General features: G+C 34.8%; 1 protein-coding gene across 2 annotated transcripts in view; it reads right to left on the bottom strand.

The window, feature by feature from the left end:
• The window catches only part of LOC120630741 (tyrosine-protein phosphatase Lar), a 629,543-nt gene that overhangs the window by 20,615 nt on the left and 589,310 nt on the right, over positions 1 to 19,618 (bottom strand). The window contains exons 8-13 of one of the 2 annotated variants that reach the window (XM_039900036.1): positions 9,987 to 10,112; positions 8,698 to 8,847; positions 6,255 to 6,388; positions 5,697 to 5,847; positions 1,921 to 1,944; positions 16 to 116 (exon numbers count right to left, since the gene is read on the bottom strand). In XM_039900036.1, coding sequence (XP_039755970.1) covers positions 16 to 116; positions 1,921 to 1,944; positions 5,697 to 5,847; positions 6,255 to 6,388; positions 8,698 to 8,847; positions 9,987 to 10,112 — 686 coding nt within the window. The remainder of the gene's footprint in view (positions 1 to 15; positions 117 to 1,920; positions 1,945 to 5,696; positions 5,848 to 6,254; positions 6,389 to 8,697; positions 8,848 to 9,986; positions 10,113 to 19,618) is intronic. The other variant, XM_039900037.1, reaches the window with a different exon arrangement.

Raw genomic sequence — 19,618 nt, 5'->3', positions numbered from 1 at the left:
TTTCTGTCAACTTACCGTTACTTGACCATTAGGCGTTTCTGGTTCATCCCATTGAATCACCATCGTACTAGAACTTAATGGACGAACTTGTACATTTCGAGGGGCTGAACCGGGTTCTGTAAAAAAAATAAAATTTTTAGGTACAGTAACAAACTAGAATTAAAATAGATAAATTTCTCTAAAATCATTGTGAATAGATCGAAATTTATCACCTGTTAATAAACTCGCGACGAAAACCGATATCGACAGCGTAATGAGTCTATTGAGACACCCATTAACTGAATGTATATGTAAATGTTAAAACTAATCACCGTAGGTATTTGAATAGTTTAGAAGGTCTAAATTGATAAAATTATTATGAATAAAAGAATATTTTCCCTCGAGTTAATAAACTTCTTACAGATAATGTGGATTTGTTCTAGCAGCAGCTATTGTAGCAGTAAATTAAATTTTGAGTCTATTAATTTTTTTACAGTCTACATGAAAAACAGAATACGCAATGAAAATTTCATCCTCATAATTGAAATGGGACGCAAATAAAATAACCATCAGTTTGTACGGAGTCCTTTGTACAATATTTGATTTACAATTTAAAAGGCCGTCATAGTAATCATAATATCGCTCGAAACAGCGCAATATCAAATTAAGTCGGGGTCCGTTTTGTCTCAATTAAATGCGTTCAGTATGAAAACACAATAACAACGGGAGGGGACAATAACAGAACACAAAGATCTCCTTTAAAGTATTTGTAATCGGCCTCGCGACACGAAAAACGGGGCATCACTCGATGAAATCCCCGTCGATGTTTATAGAGAGATATACTTAGTGAGAACGAAACAATAAAAGTTGGAGAGCGGTGTAATATTAAAACGCTATAATCTCGTTCAGACCTGAGCTCGGGTCACTGGCTCAAAAACTTTCTCTTATTCGAAATGTAAAGAAAAATCCAAGAGAAAAAAAGCAGTGGGTACAATTTTATTTGCCTGTAGCGACGTTTTCATTACCATCTCATCAGGCGCCATTTTTATTGTCTGCCTTGTGACACCGCGGTAATTTAAAGCGGGACAAGTCAAATTTAATATTTTACGTCACTTAAATTGGACGTGATAGCTTCTTGACGATATAACGAGCACGTTATACGTTTAGAATCATATTGTTTACAATTCTTTAATATCTGCTGATTGTTTTGGTTACACCGCCTTCTTTACGCTTTGGTATGATTGCCATCTTTCTGAACGAAGTCGCTACATAAATATTCCCCACAACCACCACCACAAAATCACTACTATCCTAAAACGTCATCGACTGCAGTGAGGTCACTAAAAGGTACCAAATTTTTCTAAGTTCTAAGTTTAGTAGATTGTGAATTGCGATTATCTATTAAGAATGTTGGGATGAATTATTGTTAATCACATCTAATTAATGTTGGCGTAGAGAGGTGCTTATATCGTCTATTTTTCCTTACTTGTCTTGAACAATCTTTTTAATTCTTTTTAGTGTAAAGTTTATTCTTAAAATATCAAGAAAGTAATATAAAAAAAATTTCGTCTTAATGTGTTTATTTATATTTATTTTATCGCCGTTGTTCTTTTAAATCTTCAAAATAAGGCTTTACGCTTATAAGTAATAAAAGGATAGTTTAAGATAATGCTACTATGTTTAGTCATACGAATGCGCTTATCGTTACACTGTGGCTAAAAGGTCTTCGTAAAATACAAGTGCTAATATAAAACTAAAGACTATGACATATAATATAGGGCCCACTAAAAGGATAGCACGGTAAGAGATTTAAGTTTTCAAAGCTAAGGAAGTTGCGACTTGATTGTAATTTAAAATAAGCATTATTTTCTAAAAAATTGACTTCAAAATCTCCTGCCGTATTGCCCCTTTAAAGGATGCTAATTCTTTTTTTGTACTCACTGGCACCTCCATATAGTGAATCCACTGTAAGGATGAGAGAAAACAATATTAGTTCATGGAAAATGGATAAAGAGAAAATCTATGAACACTCATTACACGGTGCTTTAGCAGAAACGGGTAGAGTCGTGAATGTTTAGGCTACGTTCACACGGCATTGTAATGTGTCCACAGTATAAGTTTTCGAGTAAGTAAACGTTGCGACAGCGTCATTTTATATGGATGAATTAGATAACTCCTTAATAATCAGAAAACTGCATCACTACGGAATTTAGGGTGTATCTCTAGACTTAATGAGTTACTATTTACGCGATAGAGTTCAGAAGGATACCGTGTGTGGAAAGCGATCTTATGTAAAAAAAGTTGTCCCACAGGGTTCCATATTAGGACCATTTCGGTTCCCTATTTACATTATAGGATAGTTTTGTTTGCTGATGATACATCACTAATGTTTCAAATTAATCGAAGTGTGAATTTTTAGTCTAAATTGGTAGCGGGCTAATTGTTTTGGAGTATGGCAGCTTTATTAACGCTTAATCACCTGGCGGCGCGTATTTGAAGGTAAAAATCAAAAAAAAATATGCCACTGTCAGGTTTTTTACTCGAGAACTTAAAGTAGTGGTGCTAAGGGCATGACAAAGTATAAACCGACAACCACAAACTCATAATTTATATCCGTGTGAACCTAGACACTCTATCTTCGATCACCTGTAGACTATAGAGATTGAATGATCGGCAGTTCTAGGCACCGCTATCCAGCTACGCAGTTGGAGAGTTGTGCCAATTCTGTTAAACAAAAATCTCCAAACAAATCTTTATTGACCGGTTTAAAAGTAGTGTTATACTTTCCACAATGTTCTCTGTGAAAGAGGATAGCACTATTTCCTAGATTTCATCACTTAGCTCACAAAACAGCGCAAGTGAAATTACCAAAGATTACAAGAGAAAAAAAGAAATCTCTTAAACATCAATAAGCTTTGTTTATATTAGTTAGTTACATTACATGACAGGTTTATCATGTCATTTCATTCATTCATCATGTAACATTTATATAAAATAATAAGATTGCTGATTTTTGTATCTCTTAATAGTAACAGTCCATCACAGTCCACTGGTGGCGGGTTTGCCCTAATTCGTCACGCTGTTGAAGCAAGCAGACGTGTTGGTGATCCCAGAGGTGAGGACTCTGCTGCCCGTTTTCAATTACATATATTCCCTAAGTGGCCTCGTACGGCACCTGCTGGAACAGGATGGGTGGTGACAACTTTGATTTTCCGTCAACACACGACACGGTATTGTATAGCTAAGCGAAAATATTATGCCAATTTAGTCGTGTTTACAGATCTTTGTAGAAAAGACATAGCATAATCACGCACGGTTAAAAAACAGTCAGCTGATCAAAAGTCTCTAGTCTGCAAAGACCTTTATACCAAACATCGTTATAACAAAAGAATGGTGCATGAATAGAGAAATAAAAAATGCGCTCTACCTCTAAACACTACAGTAAACGAAAAATAAATGTGCAAAAGAAATATATAAACCCATTTCATAAATCCATTCAGAAGCAAACTTACACGAAGCAGCGGCGATTGTTGTTAGGTCGCGTTATAATGCGTTCGCATGAAAAGACGATCAAAAAGAACCTTAGAATGATGCTGGACGCAGATTACAGAGGGAGCCGCACGTTACGTGTTCCTCGGTACGGAAAACGTAAATTATATCAGCGGTCAAGTCAACGCATCGGGTGTGTTAAACAATGCATTCGATGTAAAGCTTTAACATTCCTGCTTCCACGCTGCTTTCTTAGCTGCTTTCGAGTTTGCGTCATACGTGCAACCAATCAAAAGACTCTTTCTCAAACACGCGGTTCTTGTGATTGCTCGTTCGACCAAACACAAGACTCTTACTCGGACGATAGCTTTGATTGTTGGGCACAATCTCGAACGACGCCGAGGGCGTAGGTTGGACGACGCGGTTTTGCCTTGCCTTTATTCTTTTTTTTTGTTGATATAAGTACTGCTTATTAAAGTTGGTAAATCAGTTGCCTCAGCGAAGGCCATAGATGTTGTTTCGGCGCAAATGGGAGTAACGTGTTCCAATGAATCTTTGTCTAAGACAACATTGACGCAGAAGATGCTGTGAAATTAATAGTTCTGAGTCAAGCAAAATTGTCTGGAATTGGATTTTCTGTAAAGAAATCTCAAAACCAGTTTGGAGTGACATTTGCATTGTCAACCCCCGGGCCTTTCACGTGCATAATAAGTCATCGGTTCCGGATACTATCACTGCAACTACCGTCAAGCTCAAGTCTCCGTATTGCAGCAGTTCGCTGGGTATACATGTAGCTATAGATGGATCATTGAAAGGCTGATAAATATTAATGTTATATCTTGACGCATCATATGTAATTTGTATTTTACATGATGTAATTTGTATTTTCACAACTAGAAAATAATATTTTGCCCATTGAACGTGTTTGTCCCTGTCTGTAATCTGTGATCAGCTTAAAGAAAACAGCGCAAGAAAACAATACCTATTTACCGAATCGAAAGCAATTAAAATAATCACTCATACATAATAACAATATGTCGCAACTTTAAGCGATATAAGAGAATGGAAAGAAGCGAATGATGTATGTTATGAAAGAACGATTAAAAGATTAATCTTCATAAGAAATAAATAAATTTTATACACAAAAATTTGTTACAAATTGCATGTCAGATTACAATCAAATCATGGATAAAAAATAACTATATAAAGAATTTAAAACTGGAGTAAAAATCATAGCCTTTATTCAGAACTATTACGATACAGTTTATAAAATTTTGGGCTATTTTTTTGTGGGCCAGCATCATACATCTAATATCAAGTTAGAGTATATTTTATAAGTTTATATTTTTTTATACACAAGTTAGCTATCAAAAAACAAAGTTCTTTTCAGCATTGATAAAGTACACTTTGAAGTGTTAAGTTTCAGATAAGACACGTTGAAAATAATAAATAAATTCAGGTATTTTTTTACTAGCCGGCAAATAAATAGCCCATCTATTTCATTTGTCTGGTTATTAATTTAAAAAAAATGTAAAGTTCCATATAAACCTATCAACTAAGTAAATTTTAGTTAACAAACAATTACAAATTAAAAACAAAAAAGTAGAATTTTAATAATAATTTCTGTAAGAGTAACGCAACAGTAGCAAGAAAGTACCACTGCACGTAAAGACATTATTATGTCACAAGAGCGTTGTCAACGATCTGTCGATCTTGTCTTTTCCATATGTAACTGGACCCCGATTTTCTCTGTAATTAACGGCGTATCCGCGTACGAAACGCATTTTGTGAAGTTGACACCAAATAGTATATATTGAAACAAATTATCGTTCAGTACGTGTATCACACGACGTTTTTTGTAATTTGCGAAAAAATGCCAACAGTCATGATTCATCAAGTATCTTGAACGAACTGAGAGACAAATACGTAATATTTTAATGCTTTAAACTGCACATAATTGAGATTTATGTCAGTTATATATTTTAAAATAAATTTGTCTGGTTTTAACCGTTTATTAAGTCTGAACAAAATCAAAAACACCGTCTAGATCGCATTAGATCCCAAATTTAGTCGCATTCACGCAACTAAACCTGGACGAATCCAGAATTGGTGAGACATACTCTGACGCAAGTTTTAGGCATTCAATTAACAAAAATTTAGAGTACATAGGTCTATCGAATTACTTGGTTAAAACAAATTTGGAAATAATAATGCGATAATCTACATACCAGTTTCGCCAGTGGTGATGACCTCAGGAGTTGATGGTGGCCCCCTGCCAATGTTGTTGACTGCGATCACATACATTTCATACTCAGTGTAAGGCGAAAGATTTGTAACCGAGTAGTACTGCGTGATGACTCCCGATATCTCACTGAATGCCTATTAATCGGAAAGTTAAAAATATTGAAATCATTAATATGGTTGTATTCACATCTATATATAGGGATGAACAATAAAAGTAGGAATATAAGAAGAAATAAAAAAATATTTTGACAATAGCAGCCAGGCAATATGGATCGATACCCAGGCGATATGGGTAGAAAAGAAATAACCTTTTAACACTCTGTAACGAGTACAACGACACGGTGCGGTGGCAGTACCTATCTATAGATATTCTGGTGCTACCCCATTAAAATAATCTTCAAAATTTATACAGATCAATACGTACTGTTTTTTTTTTCGAGATTCGATTAGTTGTTTCAAAACGAATTTCATTTGATCATATTTTTCAGATGCAGTAAGCCGAATATGTTTAGCGAAAACCGCGCGTATAGATTATTACATACCTGATTCGCGTATTTTGGCTTGTATTGAATAACATAGTACTGGGGTTCCTCAAGTCCATTGTACGTCCACGCCAATCTTACTGTGGTGGCTGTGATTTCTGATGCTCTCACTTCAGTTGGTGGTCCCGGTAGCGCTGTAAGATTAACTTCTATTAGCATATTTGTTATAAGCAAGGGTAGGGCATCTATCCAGTCCTCTTATTTACGTTCAAATCTGCATACCATTGATTTAACATGTTACTATTATATAGTGTTAAGATATTTGGCGTCACAGTACTTTATCAATATGGGTTAAACCCATTACGCTGCTTTATAGAATCCTACCATATAAACGCATTTAGAACTAAGTACATAAATAACTATCCGGTAAGATCGCAATAAAGCACAAAAATAAGATTCGTTTAAACTGTTCCACAGTTTATGACTACTAGAATTATGTCTAAGAATATAACAGATTCTAAATGGAACTGTAGGTGTTTCTTGTCTTTGTTATGACTTAGTGTGCTATTGTAGGTTATTAGTTTTCTTTCCTCTTATTTATGCCGCCCTATTATTACAATTGGAAATAATGAATACCAACATAAAGTGTGCATAGTAAATATATCTTATCCCACTGTTGTCTCATGTTAACATGTGATACTGAAGTTTTGAATAGTTGACTATTATATTTAAAATTGTCGAATTAATCGAAGTGGGCTTACGTACTCATATAAAATACCGTTAGTTATTCATCACGTCGAATGTAGAATTTATTAATATTTCATGTTTTCCTTTTAATCCGAACCCATTCTGTGAAATCCGCGGCAAAGTTGTCCTTAATCAAAAATAAATATACCCGAAAATATGTAGCGAAATCGGGAGTTTGTTTAAAACTTTTAACAGCCGGCCCAAAGGCTAAATAACTCAAACCCTATTCCTTAATCCCTTTTCCGAATAATACTGCGAAAATGGGCAGAGCAACAATAATTAATCATTAATCAAGCCGACATTCGTTTGTCTCCAGGGCTTCGCGCAACTTCGGGCCCCCTTTCAATTATGAATGATAACACTAACTCATAATGGATGTCCCCGACTTGCCACAATTTATCAAATTGATTTTCTTAAATCCTTCAAGTGTTTACGCCGCGGTCTTATCATTTACAATCAATAAGTTTTGAGAACTAAGTTTTAAATTGATTATGCCAGCTTCTGCATCTGATATATAAAAATGTATAGCATTACGAAAACTTTACAATTAATTATTTTCTTTCGTTCCATTCGAAAATTTTAATTCTAAATTATTCCATCTAAAATGTACATAGGGTTTTAGTCGAAACATAACGTTTTATTGGTAGCCTATTTTAGAGTCTATGTTTTAAATTATTTATTGACCCGAGCGTTTGTTACGTTTTGAATAATAAAATCAACTATCTATCCTACTTTGCGGTTGGCTCCGGCCTCTCAGCCTTACCCTAAAGGTATTAGAATAAATTAGCATCATTTATTCTTAGAAATTGTGAGTTTAAATTGAGTCGGTTACTCATCTTTGCAAACTTGAATGCGGACTACAAATATTACAATTTTTTTACATTGAAAACAAATCAAAGATGAAACCCACTTGTTTCTTGTTATGAAAAAGTCATTACGACAACATCACCTCTTTGAAGTAATGTGAGCATGAGAAAGGAGATTTAAACAGTGCGCAATGTTTCGAATAAACAAAAACTTTATCTAAAGCGTTTCAATTATTTAAGAATGTACACACGCGGAACAAAAGTCGCATGTACCATTATATTTGTTGTTATCACCAAATTATATAGTTATTGTTGAGCAAATATATAAATTACTATTGTCTGTTAAAATAATCAGACACATCCTACTCAGATAAAAGATCAGAGGCGAAATTATAGTACAAAAGGCAATTATCTGTTCAATAAAAGCGAACTCGTAGAATAATTGAATACATCCCGATAATAAAGTGAAAATTTACGCCAACAATACCTCGGGCAATTATCAGTGTTCGATAAAATATTAATAAACAATAATTAGGGCATTGATAATTAATGACTTTATGAAATTAATCAGTGAAGTCTATAATATTGACGGGCAAATATTTGCATACCGGACTAAGTCTTAGAAAAAAAATGGTGTAAGAGATTTACAAATTACCCAGTTTTCCGTGGAAATTTTGGGACTCCCCAATTGGTTCTTTATAATTAGGGTGTTTTTATTTATGCACCACTTCTTCACTATTCACATCATGGAAGATTCACGTCATATTTTTAATCACGAGGAGTTAATTGTATTCACAGTTTATATAATCTTTTTTTTAATAAATGTGATCAAACCGTTGAGCAACTAATACTCCATAACTAAAGAAATACTGACTTTAAAACGGATACGGATAACCACAATATAATAATATTATTATAGCATTTTATGTACGTAGAGGAGAAATACTTACACTGGACTTTAACTTCGGCCGTGGTTTCTATAACACCTAACACACTCGCTGCCTCGCAAGTGTAGTTTGCGGATTCCCTGATGTCTTCTAACTTCAGTGTGTTGAGCCCTAGCGGTGGGTTGTCTTCTGGAGTCAGCCATTTCGTCAAACCTTGGAAAATTTGCATTAATTTAGGTTTTATTTCAAAACCGTTAGTGTAAACCGTTAGTGAAGGTTCACTAACGGTTTTGTAAAGCCCCTTATATAATAATGAAATGGTTTATTCTTAAGAAATAGGTTTAGATGGTCCGGCATCTCGACCTACTGGCGGTGTATTTATTCAACTACCCGCTTAAATTTTATAATTTTGTTTATCATTAGAGGATTGTGCAATGTCCATACAAACTCAGTGGAGTTTCAGGACACCAAGACACCTATGTATACCTACTGTTTGTTAGAAATAAAATAAATAATAATTTAAATACCTACTGCTGCATGACAGATATTTAATTTGTATAATAATATATTTATGGTAGCTTGCAATACTACAAGCTTGTTTTGGTGGTTAAATAGAAATGAACAAATCATATCCATAAATGATTCGTCTATACCATTTTAGTCTCAGGTCAGCCAGGCTATTTTCTATTGTTTTAGTATTCAATTACTTAAGTTATTTAAGAGGTATGTGCAGTATCCAGACAAGTTGTAAGGCTTAAGGGTGCGAAGAATCTATATACTGTTGTTAGCGGTTGCCCACCTGGCTAATACCTACGTCATAAACATGTTGTGACGTCACTACAAGATTCGTTTATGATATATAATTGCTTTAATAGTACTATGTTGCTTAATATAATTCGTAATAATACTTATCTAAATATTTTTTAATGTTTTCCAAATAGAATAATAACTATAGTTTTGTTAAATAACTTACCGGAAAATAATATCATAAAATATTATTATTGGTTCGTTTTGTTGTCAACATTGTAAACGGTATCTGAGCCGTATAAAAGTAGAAGCATTACCTTCTCAAGCATTAATTCTGTATTAAGTAATAGAGTAGAAGGAAACTCTGCTCGATTCTATGTTAAGTGTAATAAGTGAAAACTAGTATTATTCCAAGTCCTATCCCCACGTTTTCCAACACTATGTAATATTTTGTATCAATAAAACTATAAATTAAAATAAAATAAAATTACGCAACCTCTTAATGTTGAACCTTGGCAGGTTTGAAGGGATGGATCCTTTGAATCTGACAAGGGGACGGGCTTCATTACCTGTGAGGCGCGCACATAATACATGTGTATGCATACCTTTCTTCCATTTAACAGTTGGCATCGGAGATCCAAAAGCAACACACTTAAGTGTTAGATTGCTGCCCAGCATTACTTCTGTCCGCGGAGGTGGTGGTATCGAAAACTGCGGCGCTACTCTGCGAACTGTGAACAAGAAAAATGTTGTTGTTATTTCTAAAGAGCACGTTTGAGGAAATATATCATCACAATGTAAAATCACATTTACACTGACCAATCACAGATCACAGAGACACCGTGAGCGGTGGCATTCTTATGTGGTTGATGTTCCATCGACGCGCACGAAACGTTTTTCATCCACGTTTCTGATACGTACCGCTAGGATGTGGGACGCCCTCCCGGAAACTGTTCCTGCCACGTATAATTTGAGTACCTTCAAGGCAAGAGTCAATAGGCTTTTTCTAGGCAAGCGTGCTCCAACCTAGACCTTATCATCGTTTTCTAACGGGCATAATAGTTGTCAAGCGTTGGCTTTTTAAAAAAAAAACATTAACACTAGCTATAGATTTAAGGAATGCACTTCACACTAGTAATCCTACTGATGTTAAACATGCGTAGGTTACTGGACTAAAGAAGTCGAACAAATAAATCGAATTTATTATATTAGGCTTTTGTTCGGGATAAAAATTAGGAGAAACAAGTGTTCTGAAATTATTATACCAAATTCCATTGAAATCCATTTTTCCGTTGGTTCAGAATACAAAATTTACCCATATTTTCATATTTATACTCTTTATTTGCACACTACAGGTTAAAGAAAAAACCTAAAAAAAACACAGACAGAAGCAGTAGTAGTGATGGCTGGCTCTGCCGGGCAACCTTAGGATAAGGAACACATTAAATATATGTGCAATTTTCCGGCATAAACAGTAGCCTATAAGTAGTAGGTGCATTTTTCTTATTAGTATACTAAGTTAATTACTAGTGACAGCTATGTTCGGTTACACTTTCCTATTCGCGTGTATTATCAAAAGCACAAAATTGCCTTTGTGTGGACTTATGAGTGTCGCGCATTTGATGCCTTCATTCATCAAAGGCAAAGCTAGGAAGCACAACGAGGATTAGTGAATACTAATTCACGTTTCTGGAACGTAAAATATCCCGATAACTTTCATTCTTTTGATATTATAAGAGCGCGGTACAACTATATGCATAGAGGATACAAACACTACACTTAGGAATTTTGTCAAAAGCGAAATCGTTTGCTTGGTCGTCGGTTTAGTATTAAAGATTTAACCGAAATAAACAGTGAGCAGGACGTAGAATCACTACCGCCTGGGCTGTCTGAATATCAGTAGCCATAGTACAAAATTTGCTTCCTCGCAATCGACGACTCGTTATCGCATATCAAACTATACTGTAAAAGTAAAATAGGCTTTACACTACTTAAATTAGAGTCGCAAATCCCGTACGGCTGATTTTTATTTTACAAATGTCCATGAGCACAAATAGTTGTAGGCAAATTTGAGGCAGAAAAGATATTTTTTACCCCGATGTTTAAGTATTTCCATACTCGAAAACGACTCTTCGATTGCCAGCTAGCAAATTCAGTTCAATTTTCAATAAATAAATAAATAAAATAAATAAATAAATAAATAAATTGATAGTAGATTATGATGCAGAATAGTTCAAGAAGCTATATGCAGTTTTTACTTTGCCATCTCAACGTTCTGGAACACTTGTCACCAATGCGTGAACGTGCAGCTCTCAAGTAGTTTTCCCCGGCTGTTTATCAACACGTCGTTCACACAATATCGCACGGTTTACATTGTCTCACCGAACACGTGTACCGTATTTTTAACACCTGAATCTCTTAAGCTGCAAGCTTGTAGGTTTTATCTTCCGCCGACGTGACCAGAATTTGTGTGCTAAAGTTTTCTTTAAAGAAAATTAAGTTCATATTTTTATTTTATGTATCCTCGTGTTTAAAAATAGCCGGTGCAACCTGCGCGGGAAAATAGGAGTTTGTATTTTTCTTTATAGGTTTATTTAAATATACTACAGATTTTCTGCTATGCGTTGACGGTGATTTCTCTATTTTCTAATCTACATGATTAAAATACGATTAGTATTTTATTTTAATATAAAATACGATTGTTGTTGGCTTAATTTCGGCTGGTTTTGCTAAAATTATGAATGATGGCGATTAATGGGAGGTAACCCCCTCCCACTAATAGCCATAATGCCAATTGGAAGGTTGATTTATTATTTCCATTGGTTTCACACTTTTGCAATATTAGCAAAATTTCCGTTTTGCATAAACAATGACGACGATTGTGGGAATTGAATTGCTATATAGAGCTGTGTGGATGAATCGCTATTTCATAATGAGGCTACAGCTGATAACAACCTAAATTCCCGTTTTCACTAACGACAAACTTAAGTAACGCCTAAGCTAAGTATAATATTTGCAACCAATAAGTTAGTACTGATTAGTTTAAATGCTAATTAAAAAAAAAAATATATACTCGTGCGATTGCTACATCCGCACAGTGGCGCAGGATAAGGCAGTCGTACCAAGCAGGAATTACCTTTAGGACGTCTAAATCTTTAGGCATTTGATTAAGGCAAAGCCAAGGTTAAGTTAAAATGGTTATAACAACGTCACTAGGGGTTGGCTCAAGCTCACGAGGGTTTGAGGACGACTAGCATGTGCAGGAGACATTTTATCCACGGGAAAAGGACAAAATGTATATTTTTTTTATTCGATTTTATCCACTCTCCGTGCATGGCGTACGGGTGGAAATAATATCCAAAAATTTTCTTATAATTACAGATGGACTTCTCCTGTCCCCTGTTTGCTTTGGCTTGGCCGGTGAAAAAGAAATTTTTATCCATCGTAAGTAGGGTATCCGACTATGAAATTTTTGTCCCGCTGCCCCATGGCATGCTCGGTATGTGTTTAAACAAATGTTCCAGTCGCTAAACGCATCGCCGGTTGCATTGCGTGTCTCGTGGCCAGCACGTAAGGGTGCCTTCTGTAAGGCTCGGAAAACTGCTTAGGGTGGCTATATTGGCACTGTGGGCTTTTGAACTAGGGCGTAGTCCGAAAGTCATCGTAACCGGGAATAAGATCCGGACGAAACGAGACGAAGACGACGTCCAACCAAAGACGCCTTTAATTAAAATACTTTTTTAATCCGTTAATTTCTTCAAGCTCCCGTAGTTCACGAAGTACTAATACAACGTAGTTCCATCTCACACGGTCCTATATTGTAACCACCTGCCTACATTTTTAACGCCTTCGCGAACACGAAACAAGAATGTTTACCTGCAAACCAATTTGGGCCCAATTCCCTTTTAGCTACGGGCTTAAATTGTTTGCATGTTACACGACGATGAGGGCTCGTGACTGTAATTAACATAATGGGCGGCGGGTAAATGTTTTACCAGCTTGGCCGTTGATATAAGAAATAAAGATGCTTAGCGTTTAGACAAGTTATTTCTATCCTTTCTCTTGCATGTGCTGATTGTAAATAATTAAACTTTTATTAACTATTATTTGCCATGAATAAGTTTTTGACGTGACAACGTCTTATAAATTGGTTTGCCGGGTGACACTTCAAGAAACTGCGTTACGCTCCGCTCACGTTATGCGCTCACAATGAGAGCGAGTGAGAGGCACGCGTCCCTTCCACTCGGGCATGGTTAGCCCGCCTAAGAGCGAGAGAGACAGACATAAAAAGTGAAAGGCACGCGTCCCTTTATAGTAAACGCTGTTTCATTGTACGCAAATGTATTGCAAGTTATTGTATGTATATTTGTATATAAATACGTATGTATGTGTAAAGGTAAAAATAAAATTTTGTTAATATGAAATTCAGTGCGAGATTCTTTGTATAAATTAATGTTTTAAATATAATTCTTTGTATAAATAAATGTTTTAAATTGTTACTATTATTTCATCCTTCTTCCTACTATACGAATGAATATTCACATTAAAATTATTTTACCACTCAAAGTCGTTGTCACGTAAAACTTTCGCCCGTATACCGACTTTACAGGCAACCAATTTTTTTAATTAAATTTTTTTGATTTAAAAAAAAAAAAAAAAATTTATGAATAATATACATAAATACTTATAATATACATATAAACACCCGGACACTGAAAAACATTCATGTTCTTCACACAAACATTTTCCAGTTGTGGGAATCGAACCCACGGCCTAGGACTCAGAAAGCAGGGTCGCTGCCCACTGCGCCAATCGGCCGTCAAAGAAATGCGAGACCATAAGTGATACAATTCAGTTTTATTGAGAGAGCGGGACTATTTTATTTCAAAATGTACGAATAAAATCATAGCTATGAAACTCTATAAAAGTGCTTATTTCTTCAAAGTATGTTTACTTACAATGTAGTTTCAACTTGAATGGTTCGATCGAATCGAATTAATAACATATTTTACAGGGGTAAAATATATTTTATAGAGCAAATACTACATTACTTTGGGGCTAGATGGCGATGTGTGTATTGTCATAGTATATTTATTTATTAAACATAATTCAAACCGCACCATTACCAATTTCAGTCGCGGTGTAAAAGTCCGTGTCCGCAACAATAATAGCTGCCTTTTACTTAAACCCACTAACCCATATTGGAGCCGCAAAAATGGTCTTTGCTTTTAAACCCTCTCTCTCTCCTGTAAGAGAGTAGGCCTGTGCTCAAATGTGGCACAATAATAGGCTAAGTAGTTATGATGACGATTCCTAGGAGCTATATAAATAAATACATACATCGCCATCTAGTCCCAAAGTAAGCGTTGCTTGTGTTATGGGCACTAAGATGACTGACGAATGTTCTTACGAATATCCCTATCCCTATCCCTACTAATATTATAAATGGCAATGTAAGTTTGTTTGTTACGCTTTCTCGCAAAAACTACTTAACCGATGCTCGTAAAACTTTGTACACATATTCTTGGAAGTATTAGAAGTAATATAGGATACTTTTATCCCGATATTAAGCTCGGTTCCTTTGGGGGAGGGGACGAAAGTGTTTGACGATTTTACACCATAACTCCGACAAATTATAACCGATTTAAATAATTATTTTTGTACTATAGAGGTTATAATATGTGTTTAATTTTGTCCAAACTTTGTGTAGATCTGAACGTGATTGGCGATAGAGGACAGAACTCCTCAGCGGACAGCAGCAAACCCCTCATTTAAGGCTTAGCGATACTGAATACTTTAATTTTTTTTAGAACTACAACTAAATTGAATGCCACATCAAAAAACAAAATCAAACGCAGACGAAGTCGCGGGCAACAGCTAGTTATACATGAATATTTATAATATAAAAATAACACCCAGACACTGAAAAACATTTGTGAACATAAATGTTTTTCAGTGTCTGGGTGTTAGTTTTTTTGTTCACAACACAAACATTTTCCAGTTGTGGGAATCGAACCCACGACCTTGGACTTAAAAGGCAGGGTCACTGCCCACTGCGCCAGTTGGCTGTCAAATCTATTATTATTTAAGAATTAAGATCTAACAGTTATTATCTTTCAGATTCGACAGATGGTAAATGGGTATCTTAGGTTTTAGATATATCAATGGCAGCGTGTAAATGTTTTTCCACCTTTGCCTTTATCTTTTCTTATGCTTTGGCGTTTATTAAGTAAGGACCTCGCTCCAACATTGCAGTGGCCGCTCGGCCGGTTACAGTAGTAATAAATGGTAATTACTACCACATAATTTCTACCACTCCACGGCCCCTTTGCTAAGTTGATGGGGCTGATTGAAATAATTACTAAAAGGACCTTTTCTTTTTTCGTTAAATTTGTATTTAATTGTACGGTACCTGTGGCCCAAAGTGTGAGTCGTTTCTACTCAGAGGAAAAAATACTAGAGAGCGGACCAGCAATGCGGACGTGCAAACGTTGTATGCCCAGTGGGCTTACAGTGCTGCCAGTTACCTGCTATAACTTGCGCCTGACTGATTACATCAATTCGTTACAAGTGACATAATTAAGTCAGGATAAATTGATCACTTGCAAAAACCCTAAGGATAAAAAAAACTTTGTGATCAAATAAAAACTAGTATTATTATTATTCCAGTTGTCATACAAAAGTAAATAAATATTAGGAGCAAAAATAAACTCGTTGTGCAGTTTACGAGGCTACACAAAATTGCAAATTCATTCAAGGGCAATTGTATATTATTTTATAGCAAATTACCACATGAAATCTTTGAGATGTCTCTCAATAAGTTCAAAGTTTATATAAAACGTAAGCTTACAGCAAAATCCTATTGTAATATTAAAGATTACTTAAACGATAAAAAAGCTTGGGTGAGAATTGCTCTAGCTTCAAAGCTTAATATAATTTTACTGTGAGATGGTGATAACAAAAAAAAATACCCGGCTAAGTTTGTTGTGGGCTCTTCTTAGACCAGGGCGCGTTTGGAACCCTCGTAGCTTTAGGTTTAAGTTGGCGAACAAAGTTATCACCATCCCCTTATAATTATGTAAACATATATGTATGAACGCTTCATAAGTGCATGTGATAGGCCTACATGAATAAAGAAATTTTGAATTTGAATTTGAATTTGAGTATCAAAAAACTATTAAACCATAATACATTTCCAAACTTTAAAAATCTGTCATCAAACAACCGATTCACATTAAATCCTTATAATGCATTTAATTCTGATTATAAAGCCACTTTATTTCAAAATTTTTACGTAATCCGTTTTTTCCCATAAATAAATGATTTCAGAAATTAAAAAAAAAAACTGATTCTCATCTCCTAAAGAGAGAATTCGTCTTTTATGTTCCTAATAATAGCTTTAGATTGATTTCAGTAAGTAACATCTAGCGGGTTCTTTTTATTAACGGAAGCAATCGATCTTTTAAATTAAGTGTATTCCAAACATTTTAGCAGAAATTTGCGCCGTAAAAAGTGTATTTGTACGAGCGAAGCGGAGTTATCGCGTTTACTTAGGTACGTTTGTTCGTCTGTACATCCGTCTACCTATCAGAGTCTTAATACCATCTGAGTCCATATTTAATTTATATAATAAATGCAAAAGTTTGTGTTTAATAACATCTGAATCTGTTCTTAACTAGACACACTAGACGCGACCGCAATAGACATACGTTGGGACATTTAAACAAAAAAATAATATTTTTATTTAAGAAAGCCCATAGATGGCACTTTTGATGCGTATATGGCGACAATATGCAAGTATGCATTAATGTAACAATAAATGGAATGTCAAAATACCCTTAATGGAGAATCGATAAAGATGGAAGATTTTCTGGGCATGACACTAGATTGTAAGATTCAGTGGGGTACCCATATTGATACACTAGCAGGTAAACTAAGCTCGGCTGTCTACGCTGTCAAAAAAATTAGACAGATTACTGATTAAGAAATAGGCAAGACTTGTTTACTTTGCGTATTTTCATAGTGTGATGCCTTACGGGATCTTATTATGGGGCAAAGCTGGTGATATTGAAACTAAATTCATATTGCATAAAAGAGCTGTACGGTCAATATATAAACTTAAATCACGTGAATCCCTCCGTGAAAAATTTAAACAAATAGGTATACTTACGGTAACCTCACAATATATTTGAAACAATATAGTTTTTTATTTTATTACACACAAAGGGAGTATTACGTCTAGCATTTAACCAACCTTTGTTAACTTCCTCCAACCACCATTGAAAATAGGATAGGTACTTGTATCTATCTTAACTTCCATGAACTTAACTTGAAATATGTAATAAATCTAAGCGGGTAGTACAATATAGTGAGAAGCCATTATCCCGTAGGTATATTCCTTGTGATCTTATTAACATTTCTCTCACGCCCGCAGCAAGGCTCCACGTTTTACTGTTACTAAATATGAATAAGATACGTAACGCGCACGAATATAAAAGGGTATTCAGATTTACGAACCCCCCAGGAAGATTGTGCTAATAAAGAATGAAACGGATTTTTTTCTACTTGATTCCGTTACTGTATAAACTTCCGACGCGGTGTTTTTATTAAGGGTACGAAGCAATTTTGTATTTATGTACGAATATGTCACAGAATTTTATTGTATTTTGAGTGCTGTGAAATAAAATTGACAAATCTGTAGTGCGTAAGTAGTGATAGGGAAGGTACTTCGGCTTTGATAGCGGTTTATAAATAACAGATGTTTATACAGCTTAAGTTTTTTCAATCGAATAAAAAGATTATATCAAACCGCTCCCAAACAGGTTTTTGGCCGCATTCACATTCACATACATCGAATCAAATATCCGTGCTTTGCTTGTTAGCGGTTAGTCAACTCAGTTAAAGCTCACATAATATGACCCTGTTAATATTTATTTGATATTGTTCTTAAATATGAAGCCGTTATAGCGGATAAAAAATAATACAAAATATATTTATTATATTTTCAAATAGTTGTTTCACATCAAATAGTTTTCGAGCCCTATCTTTGGGCTTTATGATAATTCTGCAGTTACTAAATAATAATTTGTGATTATATAACTGTATAATCTGTGATAAAGTCAGCCAAACCAAGAAAAGCTGGTTTCATAATAAACGAGAATTCAAAGGGAAACGTGTTTTGATTAAAATTACTTACACGTCTATGGCCCAAAGGTACTTGTAGGAAAGCGAGTATAATATGGAAAGTTATGTGAAAACAAAACACTGGTTGCTGAGTTTACGCACACTAACATTTTCATACATAAAATATAACATTGATAAATAATCTATTAACATAATATGTTGTATGTTTAGCTGAGAAGATCAACTTTTTAAGGCAATTAGTTAGCTCGTATAATTTGAATGATGTGTTAAAATAATCCTTATATTATTTGCTATTTGATTCTTCAAAAATGACAAAGTTTACGGAATTTTAAAGTAGATCTTTTAGTTGTTTATTAACATTTTGGGATAAACAAAATAAATACTACTATATATTCTAACATTACAGATTACCTTTGTTATTTTTTCTTTAATTAAGGTGCAAATATTTTATACCGATATTTTTTATCTTATATCGGAACACTTTCATAATGTAAAACATTATTTGACTCAATGACTAGAAGAAAATAAACTGCAAATGGAACAAACACTCAAATCGAATTCGATCATGACATGCTTTTGACGGACGCAACATTCTTAACCGTTCACTAAAACGTTCGACTCGACTAAAGAGTCGACTAAGACCACCTTGCCATACATCTCCAACCCGTATGTCAGTAATCATATAAACATCTCGCATGTTTAATATGATCACTCTTATTATATATTTACAACATCGTTTCAAGGGGAATTATTCTTTTGAAAAACGTTTCCGGAAACGCGTTCCACCACTTTGTTTTCGCTTTTAATTAAAATGAGTCCAGACGAGAAATGTTCCGGGAGTCGCCATTTTCCGTATTAAAGAGGAATAATTAGAACCGGTGCAATTGTGATCTCTATTTTCTCTATTTTCAGGAGATTATTTCACGGAAGCCGTGACAGGGAGTGACACCGTAAAGGCTTTTAGTAATAACGAATTAGCGCACTTTAATAACTCTTGAATATTTCTCTTTTTCTATTTCATTGTTTTACGAAGTTTTCGATATTCAACCAGACGTTATTTATGAATCTAACGTAGGTTTGAGTTCGTACAGAA

The sequence above is a fragment of the Pararge aegeria genome, chromosome 16 (assembly GCF_905163445.1).
Source record: "Pararge aegeria chromosome 16, ilParAegt1.1, whole genome shotgun sequence".
Lineage (NCBI taxonomy): Eukaryota > Metazoa > Arthropoda > Insecta > Lepidoptera > Nymphalidae > Pararge > Pararge aegeria.
This window is presented reverse-complemented; position numbering and strand designations above follow the sequence as displayed.